This window comes from Rhamphochromis longiceps, linkage group LG15 (assembly GCF_057381845.1).
Source record: "Rhamphochromis longiceps isolate RC_006_pf linkage group LG15, R_longiceps_female_GT1.1, whole genome shotgun sequence".
Taxonomy (NCBI): Eukaryota; Metazoa; Chordata; class Actinopteri; order Cichliformes; family Cichlidae; genus Rhamphochromis; species Rhamphochromis longiceps.
The window spans coordinates 4,356,939-4,376,816 of NC_140571.1; the positions used below are offsets into that span (position 1 = coordinate 4,356,939).

The following is a 19,878-nucleotide window of genomic DNA, read 5'->3' on the forward strand; positions in this document are numbered from 1 at the left end:
AGCATCTGGCAACAAATGCTAAATAGACTTAAATACCTTAACACGTAATAAATAAATAACAATAAACCCCAGAACACGTGCAATATTTAATTGTAATACAATGTAGCAAATGACTGAAGCCACTGTCTGCGCAGTGATGGTGATGTAGTTACTGCAGTCAGGCTATGCATGTTACAGCATAGGGTTTCAAAAGGGTTATTATGCAGATTAACACAGAATTATAAATCCCCTGTAATGTGTATAGGTAGCTAGCACTAACAGTCTGGCAGTATATTAATCTCCTATTGGCTAAAAATCTACTATTAAACCTACCTAAGTTTGGATGGTATTAAGAGTGGATTCATCGGCTGGGCACAATGGATATCTGTGCCAATTTTACTGAAAGCCATCAAACACATTTGAGATCCTCATACTATAGACAATGCCATGCCTGGAGCCACGGTACGAGTATGACTAAGGAATGAGCATTTTTTTGCTATCGTATGAGCCTATCTGGCCTTCTACATAAACCTTAAGTCTCAGCACTCATGACCAAAAAAACAAAAACAAAAAGTATCACATTTCCTCATTATGGCTTGGACAGTCTTCTGCAATTTTTGTGAATCATTGGTCTCATATGTCTTGATGGTACATTGTGGTTTTAGAGGTTCCAGTGATATTCTGGACTAGCTAAATGTGGTCTGGCGTCCAGCCAGTCAAAAAAAGGAAAAGAAAAGGGAAAAAGGAGAAGGGTGTTGGGTTGAAGTGTTAGACGAGAGTACCATAGACAGGCCTGGACTGCTGTGTGTATCCTGGCAAAGCAACCTTGGCCTTGACACGACTGCACAAACATGTACAGTATTTGAATCCTGACCAGATTCTTACTTACATAACTGCCGGTGGAAGAGTTGCGCTCATTTACTAAAACAAGTGAAACAGCTCTGCAAATTTTCATAAAATCAAGAAAGTGCACAAAGTAGGAACAAGCCATTGACAAAAAAGCATTGGTATCTTAATTAAAGAAGTATGTTTTTAGTTTGCAGAGTTCACTGACTGGAGGGGAAGGGAAAGACACCACAGAATACTGAGTTGGACCGGTTTGTGTTGGTCTGGCATCAGCTTTGTGGTAAATATGGGCAAGCACAAAAAGAATTCTGCGGTTATTCTTGGACCACCACTGTCCGCACTTCCATGTAATGTTCGGCTGTTTACCATCACTGGTTCAATTCATGTGCTGGGATTCTGAGTCAACAAACCCCACTAAAGATCTGCAGAGGTCCTGCAAGGACACAAACTGGCTTACCCTTCACAGCATCCAAATTAAAGTGTTTGTACAGTCCAGCACACAAGCCTAGCCCAAACATAACCATCACAATCCAACTCCCTGAATTCTACTGTTGTGTTTTTTCTTTTCTTTTTTTTTTACAGTGTGTGCGCACTCTGTAGCCTCAAATTAAATCTGCCTTGGCTCTCACTTTTGCTTTTTCACTCACACAGTGCACATTTTGTCGTGTTGTTTGTGCGCTGTGGAATGTCAGCACTGGTATTTTCAGTCGTGTGGAGGAGTCTGCCCATAGCAGAACAAACACAGCCCAAAAGTCGGCGCAGTGTTTTGTTTGCTGAGCCCATCACCTTTCAGCAGGCTTTTGCACGTCACCTTCTTCTCTGGCAACCTAATGTGGGAATTTAATTCGTTACTGGAAGAACCCCTGGCTACTAGGCATGCCATAGTCTAGCAACATCTGACACCTTGACTGAATAACACAAACTGCACTGGAGTAAAAAGTCAACCAGTATCAGCTGAAAGTAGATCAGATAGTTTTGTTTTTGCAATGACTGTTTGACCTTTTGTTATTTCAGCGATGCAGCATGTGTTCATCCTCTTGATTACAGATGTCAACCACTGATGACATGTAGAAACAGTTCATCTATTTTTCTACCCAGTCTTCATTCTGACAAAGCCTCCTGTCACATCATAAACCACAAATACTGAAGTGCCCTTCATATTTACCCTTGACTATACCACAAACCAGAATCTGCTTAACTCTTTACTGTGCTACACAGGAACAATGATAGTGCGACTTAGACATAACCACCACGATTGCTTAAGCTATTCTTTTATCATTTTTGTAAAGCGGCTTCTATAAACAGAAAACATTTATATAGGTCTTCTAGGCTGACTGAAACCTTCATTTAGATAAGCCTTAACCAACAAATGTGCTCGCAAGCTCAAAGTGTAAAATGCATATATGTCTTCTCATTATTTTCCACAAAGTAATCAGTTTCTCATTAAACTCTCCCCCGCCCCCGCCCCCCCGCCCATGCTAATACTTTACACAATATTAATATCTATGCAAATACCTTTAATTCCCATCAGCCTGCAGTTGCAGATTATCACAAATGCAGATGTTTTGTGTATTGTAAGGACCTGTTGTATGAAAACGGCGATCTGTAGAATATAGTATATATAGTAGGAAAGCAACCAGGACCAGGTGAACACAGTGTTCCAGGTCAGAGCTAAAGCCTCCACAGCGCTGCACACAGAGAGCAGCATGAGTCACCGGAACAGAGAGATTGCTAGCTTGCAGAATTCATTAAGACAAATGTAATGGATTTCCTCTGGAAGGAAAAAAAAACCTTGGCAGCTGCAGAACAGCACCCCAGTGAATCCTCAAGTAGGTTTCCATACACCTTTGGAATGGCAGCATTTTGCAACCCTGCAGATGATATATGTTTGGTCTGACTGTAAATGAATTAGCTTAAGTCCTTCAGCATGCTGGCCTGTTTTACCTCGGTACTGGTATTCCCTCTGCAGCACTAAACTATTACACTATATACAGTCCATGATATTATACAGGGAAATTATTTGACATCAAAGAAGGCTGCCACGTGATACTAGCGACCAGAAAGCGAGCTACATTATAAATTACAGGCACTCCTGAAAACTGTCCAGCCCTAAAAGACTGCAGACTGTACATAATGCATAAACACAAAGTGTTTTTTAACCCAACACAAGCGGTGTATAGCGCGTTGCTGTCCTACTGTGCCATGCTGCCACCATGTGGGTGCTAGGAGTAATGTTTTCATAAGCATTATCTTCTATAGCGATTAAGAGTTACGGTAACACGGGGACTTGGCTGTCATTGTTCTGTAAGCAGTTTATTTCACACAAAATAAAGGCAGTTGCAGTAGCATGAAGACTGCAGTATCCTATTGATTAAGCAAATGGACAGTATTTTGGCGCAAAGGTAAACCGATATAAAGTGCTATCTAGCTAAATTAGCACAACAGTAGTCACGGGTGAACAAACGTTCGAACACCGTCTAGTTTTAGATAAGGTCCTGCGCTTATAGTCAATAACCCGACACAAAACGACCCAGAAACAGCAGCTGTACTCAGCAAATTACGATTTTAAACGCGACTGCAAAATAAAGACTGATCCCAAATCAGTCTAAACGGCACCGGATGTCGGCAAAGTAAAGAGACAAGTGCCGTTTTCGTGAGTGACTTGTTCCAGGAAGTGCTCTCCGCCGAGTAGAGCATTTCTGAAGGGCTGCCATTTTACCGAGTTTACGGTAAGAAAACTTGCTTCGTTTCGCTGTGTATATTGCTGGCTGCTACACTGCGTGCAGCGTGTCGTGCTACGATGTTGTGTTACCAAAGAAACACACATTAGTTACATACGAAGTGCTAATTTTTTTGTAGCTAACCTAGCTTGTTTGCCACAGTGCATGTGACGCTGCTGTTAGCATTTGCTGTCAGTGAGTGGTATCGAGACAAAACCACAAACGTGTTACATTTAAACCACTTTAAGTAATTATATGTAAGTTTTTCTGACATCGGGGTCATTTTAAGGAACTCGCTGAGCATTTACTGCCCTCTAGTTAATTATTAACTGCCAATTCCCTATTATTGTGTTCATCTCATTTCCTAATAGACTAAATGTCACTTTAACTGCTGTAAAGTTAGCCTCTTCTAACGATGGCTCAAGCTAATGTAGATTTAAGCCGGTATAGTCTTTTCATAGCACATACACAAATGTCAGTGCTGAGTAACAAACCCAGCCAATTACAGCTCATGTTTTTCTCAGGTGCCCGAGTGAACGATGGGGAGCAAAGCGGTCCAGCTTACCTCAGGCTCGCATCATGAGCACATTCTGGCTTCTCTGCATGACCTGAGGCTGCAAGGTCAGCTGAGTGACGTCACCGTGCAGGTGGACTATGAGGGAGATGTGGAGGAGTTTCATGCCCACCAGGTGATGCTTGCTGCATCCAGTGGCTACTTCAAGAAAATTCTGCTGTCTCCGCACGCATCTCGTGATAAACTGTCTCTCTCAAATATGCACTTGGAGGATTTCTCTGCATTTCTGGAATTTGTGTACACCGGTAAAGTTGAAGTTGCCAGAGACAAGATAGGTAATGTTCAAGCAGCGGCAGAGTTTTTGGACTGTGATGATCTGCTGAAGGTTTGCGGCGAAGCCATAAGCGCAGAAATGATACAAAAGCCCACAAAGAAAAGCTCAAAAGTTGTGGCTCCAGATGATGTGCATGGTGCTCAAAAGGAAGAAAAGGCAAACGGGAAGAGGCATCGTAGAAGCTTGCTGGTTAAGCGGCAGCTGTCTCCACATAGGCTGGTGACAGAAGTCACTTCAAAAAGATTCAAGGCAAAGAAAACAGTGAGGGATGAAAAAAGGCGGGGAAGAAAGCTACAGGTGAAACCGTCTGGCAGTAAGGTGCAACAGAGAGGCGTTTGTACTAAAATAGTGCCTTTAAACATCAAAAATCAAACTATTGATAAAGATGGAGAGGAGGATGGGAGCAGGACTGAAGATAAAGCTGAGCCAGAGAAAGAAAAAGCCAAAGAAGACGAGTGTTCACTGGGAGACCCTGCCTCTGATGGGGATGACTGGGAATGTGAGGACGATGCGCAGAGTAAGGATTCTGAAGACCCGTTGTTTTTACCACCCGGAGAGGAGGAGGAGGATGAGGAGGAACAATCCAAGCAGACTTTAAAACAATCATCCAAGGCCCAGTTCCAGTGCAACAAGTGCCAGCGGACTTTCCACTATGAGAAGAGCTACTTAAAGCATATCAGGTAACATGATAATAATGCTTTAGCTCTAATATAGCTGGAATTATGCACTGCAACGTACAGTACAGTATGTGCATTATATCATAATGTACATGGTATATATTTTTAAATAATGCTGCAACTTGTTGGTGTCTTGGTGAGTACGTACCATGGCGTGAAAGCAGATGTGGTTTATCGCTGTGAGACCTGCTCGCAGACCTTTGCAAACCGCAGCAATCTGAAGATCCACGAAAAGCACGTTCACAGTAACGAGAGGCTCTTTGTCTGCGAATCCTGCAACAAGACCTTTAAGCGAAAGAAGGATGTCGTCCGCCATCAAAGACAGGTGAGGACCGGTAGAATTTCTAACAGCCATATTAATGTTATTTTAATGATAAAAAGTATTAAATTTGTAATAATCCAATTTCTGTGAGAGTCACATTTTTTTATGTGGAGTTTCTGTCGCGGCTGCTTAGGTGCATGAACGCAATCTGCGACACATCTGTCCTGACTGCGGGAAATCACTCAGCTCCAAAACTGCCCTGTTGTTGCACGAGAGGACACACACAGGCACAAAACCCTATGAGTGTACTGACTGCAGGGCCAGATTTACCCAGAACTCTGCCCTCAAGATGCACCGCAGGTACGGAGGTGGTTAAATAAAGCCTCGGGGTAGGGGTGGGCCTGCAAAAGCAAGAAATTGACCGAAAGCTTTTAATCTTGGGAGAGTATTAAGGGGGTCATTTGAGTTATTCTCTTTATAGTGAATCCTTTGATATTAGCATCCCGCTACTTAGTCATGAAATGCATCACCTTCAGCCTTCCTGGAGAACAGTATGCTAAATTAATAGCTCAGACCAGGCATCTTTATATATAGACTACTTTCACCAGAAACAGCTGGAATATCAGGCTGAAGGTGCTGCCATCAATTGGAGATCAGGCACGAGAGCCTCCTATGTTACTTTACCGTCAAAGAACAACTGGACTGTTTTTTTAATGGCAGTTCTGTGTGTTTGGTGCATCCTACATGTTTATGTAGTGTATGTGTAAGCAGATGATGAGGTTTAAACCTGTGTGTTTACACATGTGTAGGACTCACACAGGAGAGAAGCCATTTGCATGTGATGAGTGTGATGCACGGTTCACTCAGAAGCACATGCTGGCCTACCATAAGAGATCGCACACAGGTAAAACCATAATTGAACATTAATAACTAATCAGATTTGAGCATTGTCATCAAGAGCATGTTTCATCTTGTCATTTCTTTACATTTCTGTGCTTTGGTCATTTTTGGCATTACAGACCTGTGGGAAGAAAAGAAAAAGAAAGTTTTCACATGACTTTATGCAGTATGTTAAAAACTAAATACACCCCATGATTGAGTAGCTTGTAAGCCATCTTTAGCGGCAATACCTTGAAGGAATTGAGCTCTGCGTGGCTTTATCTGTCTTTCATTGTGTTGTGGAGGAATTTTGGCCCTCTCTTCTTTGCAGTGTTGTTTCAGTTCATTGAAATTTGCTGGCATTTATTTATGCACAGCTCTTGTACACTCCTACCACAGCATTTGCGTCAGGTTGAGGTCTGGACTTGGGGCCATTGCAGCAACTTGATTCTTTTAATTTAAAGTCATTCTGTTGGAGATTTGCTGCTGTGCCTGGCATCGTTATCCTGTCCTGCATGACCCATTTTCAGCCAGCTGTTATCTGTCAGACAGATGGCCTCACATTTGACTCTAGAATACTTTGGCATACAGAGGAGGTCAACTGAATGACTGCAAGTTGTCAAGGTCCTGTGATTGCAAAACATCACTCCTCCACCATCGGGCTGGAAAGTCAGTATTGTTTGTTTGTTTTTTGCCAAATGTGCCACTGTGCATTATGGCCAAATATCTCAATTTGTCACCTGGTCTGTCCAAAGGAAATTGTCCCAAAAGTCTCGTGGTTTGGTAAGATCCAACTTTCCAAACCTAAGTTGTGCTGTCCTGTTCTTTTTTTTTCCTCGTAGTGCCCAATAAACTTTAAAATTTAACATCCTGGGTTTTTTGCATTGCATCTGAGCATTGCACGATTTGAGTTTGAGTTCAGTTTGTTTGCACATCCAGACCAGCAAACTACCAAAACATCTGCTTTTATAGACGTGCTCACGCTTGCGGATGATCAGCGAATTAAGTACATTTGATTAGCAGCACCTGGCATTAGCATTAATGGCTGTTTTCTGATTCATGAAGTGTTAGGTTTTTAAAAAATACCCTCATTAAAATATCTTGAAACAGCTAATCACCTGAGGATGCTTCGTTGGGATGTGTTACAGTTTTTATCCTCTGCGCCTATAGTTTCTCCCTTAAAGCTCATTGGAGATTATTTTTTTGGTCTATCTCCACAAACAGTATTTCTTAAAGAAAAAGTCCTGAAGTGTGAGCACACTAAAAACAAAACTATCTACACATACAAGACCATAACTTTTTGTTCTCTCGTGTTAGGAGAGAAGCCATTCATGTGCGAAGCCTGTGGGAAAAGCTTTGCATCTAAAGAATACCTGAGACACCACTCAAACATCCACACAGGCTCCAGACCATATAAGTGTGAAACTTGCGGTAGAGGCTTCGCTCAGAGGAACTCTCTCCACCAGCATTTAAAAATACATACAGGTGAAATGTAGATGTCGTTTTTCATTTAATAGTTATATTACATTGAATTTATAGGTGATTTTTCATTAATCTCTTCCTCAATATTTTTTGATATTTTCTTGTTTCTTTGGTGGTTGTCAGGCGAGCGTCCGTACAGCTGTAAAGACTGTGACAAACAGTTCACTCAGCTCAACGCACTGCAGAGGCATCAGCGTATTCACACAGGAGAGAAGCCCTACATGTGCGGCCTCTGCAAACGCACATTTACAGACAAGTCCACCCTACGCAGGCACACTACGGTGAGCAATACTTCTTAGAAAAAGTAGTTTCACCTACACGGGTACAGAGTTTGTTTAACTTGTATTGTGGCAGGAGCTGAAGTTCCCGTATTTAGAAAAAAAGACACATAAGCTGATGATTTTTGGATTTTTTTGTATAGTGATTGTAGATCTTAAAAAACAGAAAAAAGAAAGAAGCCTGCACTGACTGCTGCAGAAATAACATCGGATTCTTTGACCTTCAGATTCATGACTCAGATGCTCCGTGGAAGACATACCTGGTGGTGCTGGAGGGAAATGTGGAGGAAAAGAAGCCCAGATCTCCTACTAAGATAAAGACAGAAGAAGCAGGACCAGGAGAGCATAAGAGCATGCCCAGGAAAAGTGCTACAACTGCTGCTGGCGATGCTCCTGATGCTGGCGATGCTCCTGATGCTGGCGATGCTCCTGATGCTGGTGGTAAAACCCACACCGACTCCATTGTGATTCCATCTGAGCCAGTCAGTGTTCCTGCTGAGTGGCTGACCAGTCACGGAGCCATCGCTCTGGTCAGCCACAGCACTATCGGCGGGATCACCGTTATCCACACGGATGTCACACCAGGGACTCAGATCCAGCCCATCGTAGCCACTGACAATACAGGGACCAGTGTCATTTCTTTAGATGGGTCAGCCATCCCTGTTCCCTTCCCTTTACCAGTGTCCATGGCTCACTCTGTCCCCTTGTCCTCTGAAGCGCCCTCTACTTCTCTGTCTGTATCCACTCTCTCAGTTCCAGTTTCTGAGGGGTTTTTAGCATCAGTCTCACAGATCCCAGGAGTTTCGACATCATCTGTACTGGAAGCTGCAGCTTCGCAAACTATTTTGGCTCCAGTTTCAGACTCTAAAGCCGCTTCAGATACTGAACCTCCGGACCCCAACATTCAGACTGTGGTTATTGGTGAGAATGATTGTGGGAGAAAACAGCCAGTATCCAAAGTGAAGAACAAGAAAGGACTAAACTGAGACCTCAAAATAAGATGTGTGTAGGGGGTGAATGTAAATAGCTTATTTTACTGGCTTTGGGGAGTTTTTAGCTGTCTCAAATCAAATCATGCTACCTTATGTGTATTCTTTGAGTTTTTCACTATTATAATTATCTGAGTTCTGGTGTTTCAGGAATAGCGTTAGCACTTTTTGTTTGGCATTTCAATATCACACTGTTACAGAGGTGAAGCTAAAGTTTAATCTGACACAAACCCCAGTGAATACAAATGAAGTGAAGATTGTAATCAATTACACATGTTCAAAAGCATGGTTTAGAATATTTTACAACACTTTTGTATTAATTACAGAGAAACGCTCTGCATATAAAATACTGCAGCTGTGAAACAGCAGCAACGAACTTTTGATCATTTAATCTAACTGTGAACAAAATTGCTTAAGTCCTTCAAAATCCTGGCACTTGTCTCTGTTTGAAATTGTCCCTCAGCCTCCTAGTACGCACAGCTAAGGCATCAATTTCAAAAATGTCACCTTCTTGTTATCGCATTCACAAAATTTTCAGAAAACTTAACCTCTGACCCTGAGGTCACTGAGAATAAAACCGGTCTGAGATTTTATTAGATACACTTTTGGTGTTATTTTGAAAATCCTACGTTGCCTTGATCTCGAGTTATCGCATTCACAAAGTTCGGTGTCCACTTGCCTGCCTGACGACATCAGCTTTTTACAACAGAGGGGTAAAAAACTATTTAACAGAAAACCTTGAATAAGAAAAACTACAGTTTAAGCTTTTTTTTTTCTTTTTTTTTTTAAAATAGAAAACAAAATGCTATCATTTACATGTAAAACTTTGTCATGATGACACACACATGACAGATGAGGCCAGAGTACAAATATTATTCAAGATAAGCTAACCTGCTTGAGGTAACACCAAAGGCAACAACAGTATGGGATATAATGCCTTTATTAATTTCCATTTGCACAAGCATACTGATCAAATCCACAGCCCACTATTATCCCACCTGGAAGAAGCTGGGTACACGGGGCAACTGACCCTTTAGTAAACACTTTGGTCTGGCTAACAATAGTGAAAGTACACAACACTGAACTATACACAATGACATGCTTAGCGACTGGCCATTTGCAAGGTTTACAGTGCAGTAGTAAACCTTCTATGATACGTTTACAGCACATAATGAGTGACTAATGATGCTCATCAGCACAGGATTACAGCCCTGGGTATAAGAAGTAAGGAGATCTGTGTCAGTGCTTTTCATTCAACAGTACAAACTCTAAATCGCAGCTTCAAACATTCAAAGTATCATTAAGTTGACAAATCATAAACAGCAGTAATAAAATTACCTATAAATGTATAACAGTCTACACTTAGTGCATATCATTACCCTCCCTGTGGTGATAAAATGGAAGCTAAATAAGAGTTTGTGGATGTAATAAATGAATTTTGCTTTAAGATCTTTCTGTTTCCATCTCAACAACACAAGCTAAGATAATGGTACATTCTTTAGATTCATACAAAGCATGAGAAACATTACATAATCTGTTTAAATATACAATAAACTAGATTTAAAAAAGAAAGAAGCTGCATCTGACTAGTAAACAATAACTGTACAAAACATGCAATATTTCTTATCAGTACTAACTTCAAAACAGAATACACTGCTCTGAAATCCCCCAGGACAGATTTCAAGAGAAAAATGTATGCAGCAATCCTCTAGACAGAGGTGAGGGCGAGAGGATTTACATTCTGACCAGATTCAGACACGCTGAAACAAAGACAGTGCTCTGAAAGAACAGCAAGTGAGCAGTGAAATATTGAAAAATCATCAGTGGACACTCCTATATACACAGTGAGGGGAGTGTAAGGGTGTGTGTTGGTTTGTGTGTTTGAAAGCATGCGTGATAAACTTTCCCTCCGTGCTGCGTTTCTACCCCGAGGTGTCTTTCATTTCAGATCCCCTTCATCGCCCTGGATGGTCTTTTTGATGCGCAGCAGGAGGGTTGTGTGCCACTGGTCCAGACGTGAGATTGAGTCAAACTCCTTTACCTGCATCAGGCAGACAAGGGCACACACAATAAGTGTTTCCTGCTTCAAATTAGGATTCCAACTAGAATGACCTGCTTTGCATCACCAGCACTCTATCAAAAGTGGTGCATTTTCACAAACAAGATCCTTTTTAGATGGTCCTTTATGTAAAAGGCTGTACTCCAAAAATAACCATGGTGCCTACCTATTGGTTTGTGGATGCCTGTTTTGAAGCCTTGCCTGACCATATTTGTACAACTACAAACTATCCCAGAGAAGTAAAGCAAGTGTGTAAGTTCATCTCTAAATGTTTTAAAGCATTCCCACGTTAAGCTTAACAACCGATATATGGAGCGACTGCCTCTTCTTCTCCCCCCCCTCCCTCTCCTGTTGCTACTTCAATCATGAAACTGATCAATGATCAGGCGATCGGCTTTTCTGTCGCGAGTCCGTCTCTCTTGTTTGTTTATCGCCCACTTTGCTCCAGAAAAAGGAAACCAGCGGATAAACAACAGCAGCACGTTTAAGCTTGATAAGCTGTTGTTAGAATGTATTTAATATTACTTTCTACACCAGGATCCTTTTCTACGTAGCTGACGGCTGGTAACTGTGCAGGGGCGGGTCTAGCAAAGTTTTGCCAGGGGGGCAGGTAGGGCATTAACAGGGAAAATTCTGTTGAAGAAAAATGTTGAATCTTTTTAATTATTGTAGAAAAATAATTGATTTCTGTGCATTTGTTTTACACATATATCAAATTAAAGTTGATTACATCGATTAAGCATCATGAGGCGGAGGGTGGGGGGTGGTTCCCCATATTTTTTTGTTGGCAATCCCATTAGTTAGGTTGTTTAATATTTCCGCCAAGTACTCTTTAAAATACCAGACTAGAGAGGATGGTGCAGGTTTAAGTTTATTAGACTGATCAGTATTGCTGAACTATGAAATATTTTGGGTGCAGTGTATTTTTTGCATTAAGGTATAATAGAATAGCTTTAGTGTTTTATTTTTTAAAACTTGAGTATGAACTTATACAAAATGCAGCAAAATATATAAAAAAAAAACAGTTTTATTGATTCTAAAATACACTATATCAGATTCATATCTGTATCGGCAGATATCCAAATTTATCGGTATCGGACATTAAAAAGTGGTTTCGTGCCATCTCTAGTAAAGACCCTACAATAAAACCGAGAAACCCCCAACAACCAAATGACCCCACTTGAGCAAGCACTTGGCGACAGCGGGAAGGAAAAACTCCCTTTAAACAGGAAGAAGTTAGCAAACTATAACCACAGAATGTATGGATGTGCTACACAAACACAGCTACATGCTAAGTAGTGCTTAGTAACTAACTACTAGGATATCACTTACATAAACTGCACAACAAACTGTACATTGGTCAGACAGCTGCATGGTTGAAAAGTCAGCTCAGTGAGTTGAAGCCTGAAGCCCTTATAATTAAGCCTTAATATTAATTTACAGGGAAGGTTAAAAAAGATTCCTCTATACAGTTGTAAAAAGCGGTAAAATTAACCCAGGGACCAAAACAATTTTTATACCAGGCTGTAATTATGGTTATTCCTCCAGTACAGTCATGCGTTTTAATATGGGAGTCCGTGGGGACCGACTCATTTTTGGAACCAACCTCAAGTATCTATTTCAGGATTGGCTTAATTTTTCAGCCCCAAAGGTTTACACTTGGTTTATTCAAACTTCTGGCACGAGGACGCTTTTCGCTCTGTGACTCTGAGTTAATTTTAAACTGTCTTTTATGAGTTTAGTTGTTATGATTACCGGGCTGCACTATACACTACACTTTGCAACACATTCACATACAAAGTCCATGGAGAATTGCCGAGTTCCAGCCTTCAGCTTCCTTGAATGAAAATCTAACTAAACTACAAGTTGAAACAGTCACAAGCGGACGCCTACACTCTCCAAACGCCTTATTAAAAAAGAAGAAGAAGAGAGTTTTCAGTGTATACAAGACTTACTGCCTCTGTGAAAGCATCGCTGTTCTGCTCCTCGTGAGCCTCAAGGAGTTTCTGTTAAAACAAAGAGATGTAGGTCACTCATAGAAACTGAATAGATTAAGGGAAGAAAGTAAGCCGCTATCCAGCTACCTTCAACAACTTGCATTCTCTGGAGTCGGAAAAAGCCGGGAACATCTCCTCATACTTCTCAACAGCGATCTACGGAGAGGCAAAGTTAAAATTCTTCCAGAATTCATCATCCCAGATCCTGAGAGTCACTCACGAAGGCGTAAACTCACCTTAGCGTTGAGCTCGTCAACGATGAAATGACAAAGAGCGGCTTTGAAGAAATACTCCTTGGCGCTGTATTTCAGCAGCGGGTTGTCCATCGTGTTGGCTCCAACCTGGATATAAATCCATATCATTCAACATTTATCAGAAATGTCAAAACTGAGTTAGGAACCTCATGCACAAATACAAAGCAGAGCACTGTAGACACACCTGCTCGTAGATCTCGATAGCCTTCTGGTACTGCTCCAACTGAGCGCAGTAAGCTCCCACTTTCAGCAGACACTTGTTGGCGGAACTAAGGACAGTGTGTAAACAGCACACAGTGAATCTAATGCAACCTGTATAACCATGAGGGCTGTTTGAAACCAGTGTTGCACAGTTTTCAAAAAGCGCTATGCTAAATTAGTTTCGAATGCTGATTTATTAATAACGAGTGCGTCCAATGCCACAGTTTTGTGCAGTTCAGCCCACCTGGATAAGATTTGTTATTGGTTAGAGATTATTTAACAGCTGCTGATATTTTTAAACTAATACTGTTCCTGCTTTAATGGCTATCCTCTTTCTACTTGTGTAATGGATTGGACTATTGAACAAAGACTTCAGTAAACAGCTATGTGAGTGATCAATGCTTAACGCCAGTCAGCCACAACATTACAATCACAGACCGATGGAGGTGAATAACACTTGATCTTGTTTTGCTTGAATGTTCATGCAAAAAACAAGTATCTTAACAATCTTACTGCACCAGCTGGTAATGTCAGCTAAAGGGGAAGAAAAAACTGCAGTTCCTCTAGTTCTCTATTTTATTAGTATGTTGCTTTGCACTTATCAGAAGATATCTGTCTGTGTGTTGCACCTGCACAATGTTTAAATGGAGCTTGCTAACAAAGCTTGCTGGGACTAGCTGGTAACTTAGCACACCACCCTTTTTGTCCATAAAACTAACATAGCAGCGGCAAAAATGTAACAAACCCATAACCGATGGTCGAAGTCTCACAGCTATGTCCATTTTCTTATATAGAGTCGATGCTGCAATACCTTCTGCAGCAACCAACATCCCTTTAGTGGCTCACGATAAAACAACCGACCCATCTTCTAAACCAGCGGTGTGACACGTGAAGCCCACGAGCCAGAATTGGTCTGGCAAAGACTCAAAAACTGGACATCTTTGGAAAATGTAAAGGAGGGCATACTTTCATAAATTTTACAGTGTTTCCTAATAATAAAGACCTCCCCCATACCCATTCATACTACAGTAATAAAGTAACAGATAAGCAATTAAAAGACAAAACGTTACCTTTTTTTATAAGTTGAAAGAAATGAAAAACACAAATAAATAAAATATAGCTTTTTCTATTATTTTATACATTAATTTCTCACAATTGAAGCTCAAAGAGTCATGCTGACTGATTTCTTTCAATTACTACAGACACACTTCCTTATTGTGAAGAAAAACTGGGACATATTAGAGAGATTGCACTTCTTTTTCTTGCATTAAGATATTTCAAGGATTAAATGTGCAGTTAATGTACATACGATGTAAGATGAGTTTGAAATCCCTGTTCTAAACTCAGCTAGTTCTCAATCCAGCTGGACATCAATCCAAGAAGGATTTAACTCTCAACCTGTCAGCATCCCAGCACCAGACACTAGAGAACATCTCCAGAAGCCTGTGTCCATGCCCTGATGGGTTAGAGCTGTGCTGAAGTTGTGAGGTTACTTATTTAATATTGGGCTGGTGGTTTAATGTTGTGGCCGACTATTGTAGACCTTTACAGCTTCGATGAGGGTGCACACATATATCTGAAACCTGAAATTACTTTTTGCTTTAATTTCTGAATTCAGAGCTGAAAAAACAAAAAACAAAAAGAAAAAACGACTGACAAAATCCAATATTTTATACTAATAAAGGGGACAGTACCTGTTCGATTCTTCTCCTTTGTAGTAGTCTGCTGCTTGTTCATAATGTGCAATCGCCTTTACAGAAGACAAAGCAACAAAAAGCCCTTATATTTATATTTTCTATGTCCCTTGAAGAAAATTTGCACCATAATTAGTTTTAACAGTAGTTGGTAGTATAATCTGATTACATGACACCATTACCTTTTCAATATCAACTAGTTCAGACTCGTAGATCTCTGCAATACTGATGTGGTGTTTGGCTGCGATGGTAAATCTTCCCTGAAGGACAAAGAAAGGGGGGAAAAAATCATTACACACTGGATCTATCCAGACAGATGCCTCTCAAGTCAATGAAAGGTTCCACTCTGAGTGCTGAGAGGGGAGGTTAAGTAGCAGCCTGTGGGGCTCCATCTACAAGACATTTAAAAATCACCCTCTTTAAAGGAACATGAAGAAAAACAACAAGAAAAGGGCAAATTGGAGAACAACATTCAATAAACACAACATGGGCAGTGGATATGATGATACTGGCAGAGGTAGCCTGCTACAGCACAGATGTGTATGAGGGCCTTCGGTTATCCAGGTGATGGGACTTCTAGTACAGTCTTGGAAAAAATAAAATTACAAGTCACAATCAGACACTATAAAAATCTTACCATGTCTGTGTATATATCGATGGCAGCATTTAAACACTTGATTGCCTCTTTTAGCAGCATTAAGGGAAGAGGAGGGAACAGTTAGACATCATGTAAGCTTTCTCACACTTTCTCTTGCACAGCATCGTGTTGCACATCGGTATACACGGGATGTTCTTTCAGCGGGGTGAAATGGTGTGAGTCATACAATTATCTAACACGCTTTTCATAAAAGAGATTTCTTACCTCTTACTTATAAAGGTAAAATATAAAAATACTGGTAAACACACCTGTGGTATCAGTTTTAAAATCCTATGTAACCTTGTTCTCGGGTTATCACATTCACAAGATTTTCAGAAAATTTGATCTCTGAACTTGACCTCGAGCTCAAGGTCACCGGGATTCAAACTTGTCTGGGGTTTTTACTGACAGAAGAAATTGCAGGCTATTTTCTCAAACCTTTGAGTTAGTAAGATTAAATTTCAAGTTAGCTCTGCCAATCAAGAAGCTCAGTGAATGACACCTTTTCCTTGTTACCTGGAAACAGATGGCAGATGGTACAGACACATGCACACGCAAAATTGGACAGTGATAGCATCATTGAGCTACCAGTGTACATTAAACATGAACATATTGCAGTTGTGCAGAAAACAATGCCAGGCGATTCAGCTAGCAACACAAAAATTCATTTGTAATTCATGTGGCTTTCACGTAGCACCTTCAGAGCTTCCTTAATGACAGCGCCAACTTAAATATTTAAGTTATTTTCTCAAAAATTTGACTTATAACTCAAACGTTTGTGATACGTAACCTGAAATTATTTATTTCTTTGTGGAACGAAGCTTCCATAGAAACCTTGTAGCCTAAAGCTCAGTCTAATGCATGATCAATAATCCATTCAAGAAAAAGATGATTTTGCTCATGTGAATGCAGCATTTTCAGTGAGAGAAATAGTTCATCACCCACTAAAAAAGCCATTGGGATGAGTGATTACTGAAAACGCTGCATCCAGATTAACAGAATCTGCTTTCTGGGCTCCACAATCAACACTTCATTCATTTATACAGTTGGAATATAAAGAGTATTACATATGATTAGCAGCCTGGTCTTACCATTAGGGTCAGACTTCTTGTAAGCATTTCCAGCATCGATGAAACTGGTGGCACAGTCGTGTTTGTTCTGCAGCTGCATATGGAGACGTGCGGCCTTGCAAAATGCATTTCCAGCACCTGGAGACGAGGGAGATGCCAAACTGTTACACACACACACACACACACACTGCACACTTTGGATTTAGCTGACACTCTTAATTATGCGCATAACTTGAACCCAACTTAAGTGTGGCACTTTCACAAAGTTTGCAGTTACAGCGCCAAAAAAATAAATAAAATAAAAACTTGTTCAAGAGAGCAGCAAAAGTGAGTGGAAAATTTTAAGGTGTGGATGTCATAAGCAATAATCAGTTCATCGCACCGCTCCAGTTCTTGGCCATCTTGAACATGTTGGCTGCTCTGCAGTACATCTCACATGCCTCTTCCACTTTGTGATGTCCCCTAAAAAAATATATTCATATGAGGAGAAAAACAAGAACACAGTTTTGAATTTAGTGCAAATGTTCATTGCATTTTGTTTATGAAAAGGACGATCATGCTGAGCTATATGTAAAGACACACTATTGTTAGATTTTCCACTAAGATGCAATGTTTGGCTTGTCCTAAATAAACCTTCTACACAGGCACTATAGAGCTCAATTCCTTTTGACAGCCAGCAGACCCCTGGGAGCTCCCTGTAGTCGTAATCATACTCTGGCCATTCAATCATGGCAGAGGATTACATCATTGCCTGGCCGGCAACAGAATTAGCAATATGAAGCCTGGCAATGGTTATCCTGGATAAGAACTGCAGCGTAGTAACATCTGGGGCTCATCTGTGCAGAGGTTTAGAGAAAAAAAAAAACCACTGAGTCACACGGGGCTATCGCCGAAGGTTTTTTGCATTAAGAGTCTAAACAAACAATATTTTTTATTCATTACCGGATAGAATATACACACGTTTGCAAGATTTAAATAAGGTAATGCTGATCTCTTCTGGGGTCACTGACAGTGGCAAAAGATTTGGATAGAGCTTCTGTAATGACGACCATTGGGAAAGCAAGACGCATGAATACAGGTACAGATATAAAAGAGAAACGTTTATTTGGTTAGAACTGGTCAGATAAACCAGAGGGTGTGAGTTAGGAGCTTCCTAATCAAAATACACTTCACCCCTCCTCCAAGCGTCCTCCATAGTTTATGTATAGCATGAATCTAATGACAGCATCTGCCATTGCTATAGTTATGGGGATTAACGAGGGTGTTGGTCACAGCTGAAGGCAACCATTAACTGTAGTTAATGCAATAAATTCACTCCTCTGCGGATTACATCAGGATTAGATGATGTGCTGCTGCTGGTGATTTAACTCTGATTACGTTGTTTTCTATTTTTTTAAGTCCTTTTTATTTTGGGGGGTATTTAATTAAGAAACATGATCCAGGACTTGCCATTAAACTGATTTAATAGAAATAAACAGTTCAATGACATTAATGAACTTACCAGCACACTGTATGTGTAAGCTGACATAACAGGCAGTATTAAACAAAGGAAAGACTTACAGCTATAGTAAATAAATTAGATATTTTAAGCTTGCTAAAACAGTCTGCTGCGTAGCCTCAAGGCCAGCGCTAAGTCTAGCAGGAGGTCGTGATCTGCTGGCTTGTTTACAAACCTAAAAACAGCTAAGTTAGCTAACTGCCTCGCAGGTACGATTGCGCTGCATGTCATCTTCCTCTACGTTAACAATCAGCTAAACTTCTATAACATTTAGCCTGTTCACATACGGACACCTCAGCTAGCTAAGTGAAAGCAAGTGTGAATGAAAACAGGCTCCGTGCCAACTTTGCCGCTGACACTAAACGCTTGCTAGCTGTTGTTCTTTGGTGCAGTGCTGTCTTACCCTCCAAACATCCCTCCCAAAAAAGAACCAGACGACTTGACTTTTTTGTCAGCGTCGGCCATAAGCTGAATAGCTTCCTTCTCTTTCCCAGAGTTGTCCATTTCTTGTCTGTAGTTGGGGGAGGAAAAAAAGCTAACAGTTAAGCAGAGAACACCCGCAGAGGATTCAAGTGTGTACAGTAAGGATTACAGTCGACGGGTTTATTTAGCGTAGGCGTGCACAGCTAGTGGCTTAGGTGAGTGCCGTGGCATCACGGGAGTTGGAGTGCTTTACGCCCCAAACTCAGCAAGAGCCGAGGCAAAAAAGAACTACAACTCCCAGCCAGATATGAGCAAATTTTCTTATGTCCGTGTTACGTAATATCTTGTGCCAAATTACAAAATAAATGTTGAATATTCGGCTTATTTTTTCTTAATTCGTTTTTTCTGCAGCATTTAATTAAAAAAAAATATAGTTAAATAATAAATAAAATATTTTTGTCTGAATTTAGAAACACAACAATTAGTGTCCTTTGTGTTTCTGTACAGCAGAGGGCGCGAAAGCAGTGCAACTGACTAATTATACTATAAACATTTTGACTTTCCTAATTATTCATTTTGCTAAATGAAGCTCAAACAACTTTTTGTTGCTGTTGTTATTTCGACAAAACTTCAAATTGCTTACATTATACTGTGCGTGTGCAGTTATGTCCTTTTTTTTAACTAAATTAAACTGTAGAGGGAAACGTGCATTTGGAAAATCTAATTCATTTTATGGGTTCAGCAAAACAATGCCATTGGGTACAATTAGACTTTGACTCTATTCTCCTGGTGAATGTAAATTCTCAATAAGGGCTTAAAAACAAACTGTCGTAACATGTGACCGTACATAGCCCCCTAGCTCAGCTGCTCTAACATTTATAAACTGTTAAGATTTCTAAAAAGTGTGAGAAAGACACTATTGTGATCGTCCTTTTTCTGTATTCAATCCTTCCAAGTCGTACAACAAGGCTCTCATTCAGAGCTGGTCAAACAGTAGGTTACAAATGATAATGCTTGTCATTTACATTATACAATACGTAATTACTTAAATATTAATTGTAACCAATTATGTAACAACAGTGAGT

At 40.5% G+C, this 19,878-nt stretch overlaps 2 protein-coding genes across 2 annotated transcripts; one reads left to right on the forward strand and one right to left on the reverse strand.

Moving 5' to 3' along the window:
• The first annotated feature begins 3,165 nt into the window (after positions 1–3,165).
• On the forward strand, positions 3,166–9,871 carry gzf1 (GDNF-inducible zinc finger protein 1). The gene is made up of 8 exons (XM_085381776.1): positions 3,166–3,554; positions 4,070–5,073; positions 5,212–5,395; positions 5,526–5,692; positions 6,142–6,236; positions 7,529–7,696; positions 7,817–7,974; positions 8,199–9,871. Exons 2-8 carry the CDS (start codon positions 4,085–4,087, stop codon positions 8,955–8,957), a joined length of 2,520 nt encoding a protein of 839 aa, XP_085237902.1. The 5' UTR covers positions 3,166–3,554; positions 4,070–4,084; the 3' UTR covers positions 8,958–9,871.
• A 13-nt stretch (positions 9,872–9,884) lies between these two features.
• napbb (N-ethylmaleimide-sensitive factor attachment protein, beta b) lies at positions 9,885–18,993 on the reverse strand. Its single transcript, XM_085381778.1, has 11 exons — positions 18,774–18,993; positions 17,255–17,334; positions 16,894–17,010; positions 15,803–15,849; positions 15,348–15,425; positions 15,166–15,221; positions 13,455–13,539; positions 13,253–13,357; positions 13,104–13,172; positions 12,975–13,025; positions 9,885–11,001 (listed from the first exon to the last, which is right to left on the reverse strand). The coding sequence occupies exons 1-11, from the start codon at positions 18,872–18,874 to the stop codon at positions 10,900–10,902; spliced, it is 891 nt and encodes a 296-aa protein (XP_085237904.1). The 5' UTR covers positions 18,875–18,993; the 3' UTR covers positions 9,885–10,899.
• Between the last annotated feature and the right edge of the window lie 885 nt (positions 18,994–19,878).

Excerpts from the sequence above, each read along its gene's own strand:
- gzf1 (XM_085381776.1), top strand. The coding sequence starts at position 4,085 with ATGGGGAGCAAAGCGGTCCAGCTTACCTCAGGCTCGCATCATGAGCAC. Across the intron at positions 7,697-7,816 it reads GCATTTAAAAATACATACAG|GCGAGCGTCCGTACAGCTGT; the intron begins GTGAAATGTAGA and ends GGTGGTTGTCAG. Across the intron at positions 7,975-8,198 it reads CCCTACGCAGGCACACTACG|ATTCATGACTCAGATGCTCC; the intron begins GTGAGCAATACT and ends TTTGACCTTCAG.
- napbb (XM_085381778.1), bottom strand. The coding sequence starts at position 18,874 with ATGGACAACTCTGGGAAAGAGAAGGAAGCTATTCAGCTTATGGCCGAC. Across the intron at positions 17,011-17,254 it reads GATGGCCAAGAACTGGAGCG|GTGCTGGAAATGCATTTTGC; the intron begins GTGCGATGAACT and ends CCTCGTCTCCAG. Across the intron at positions 13,358-13,454 it reads CTATCGAGATCTACGAGCAG|GTTGGAGCCAACACGATGGA; the intron begins GTGTGTCTACAG and ends ATTTATATCCAG.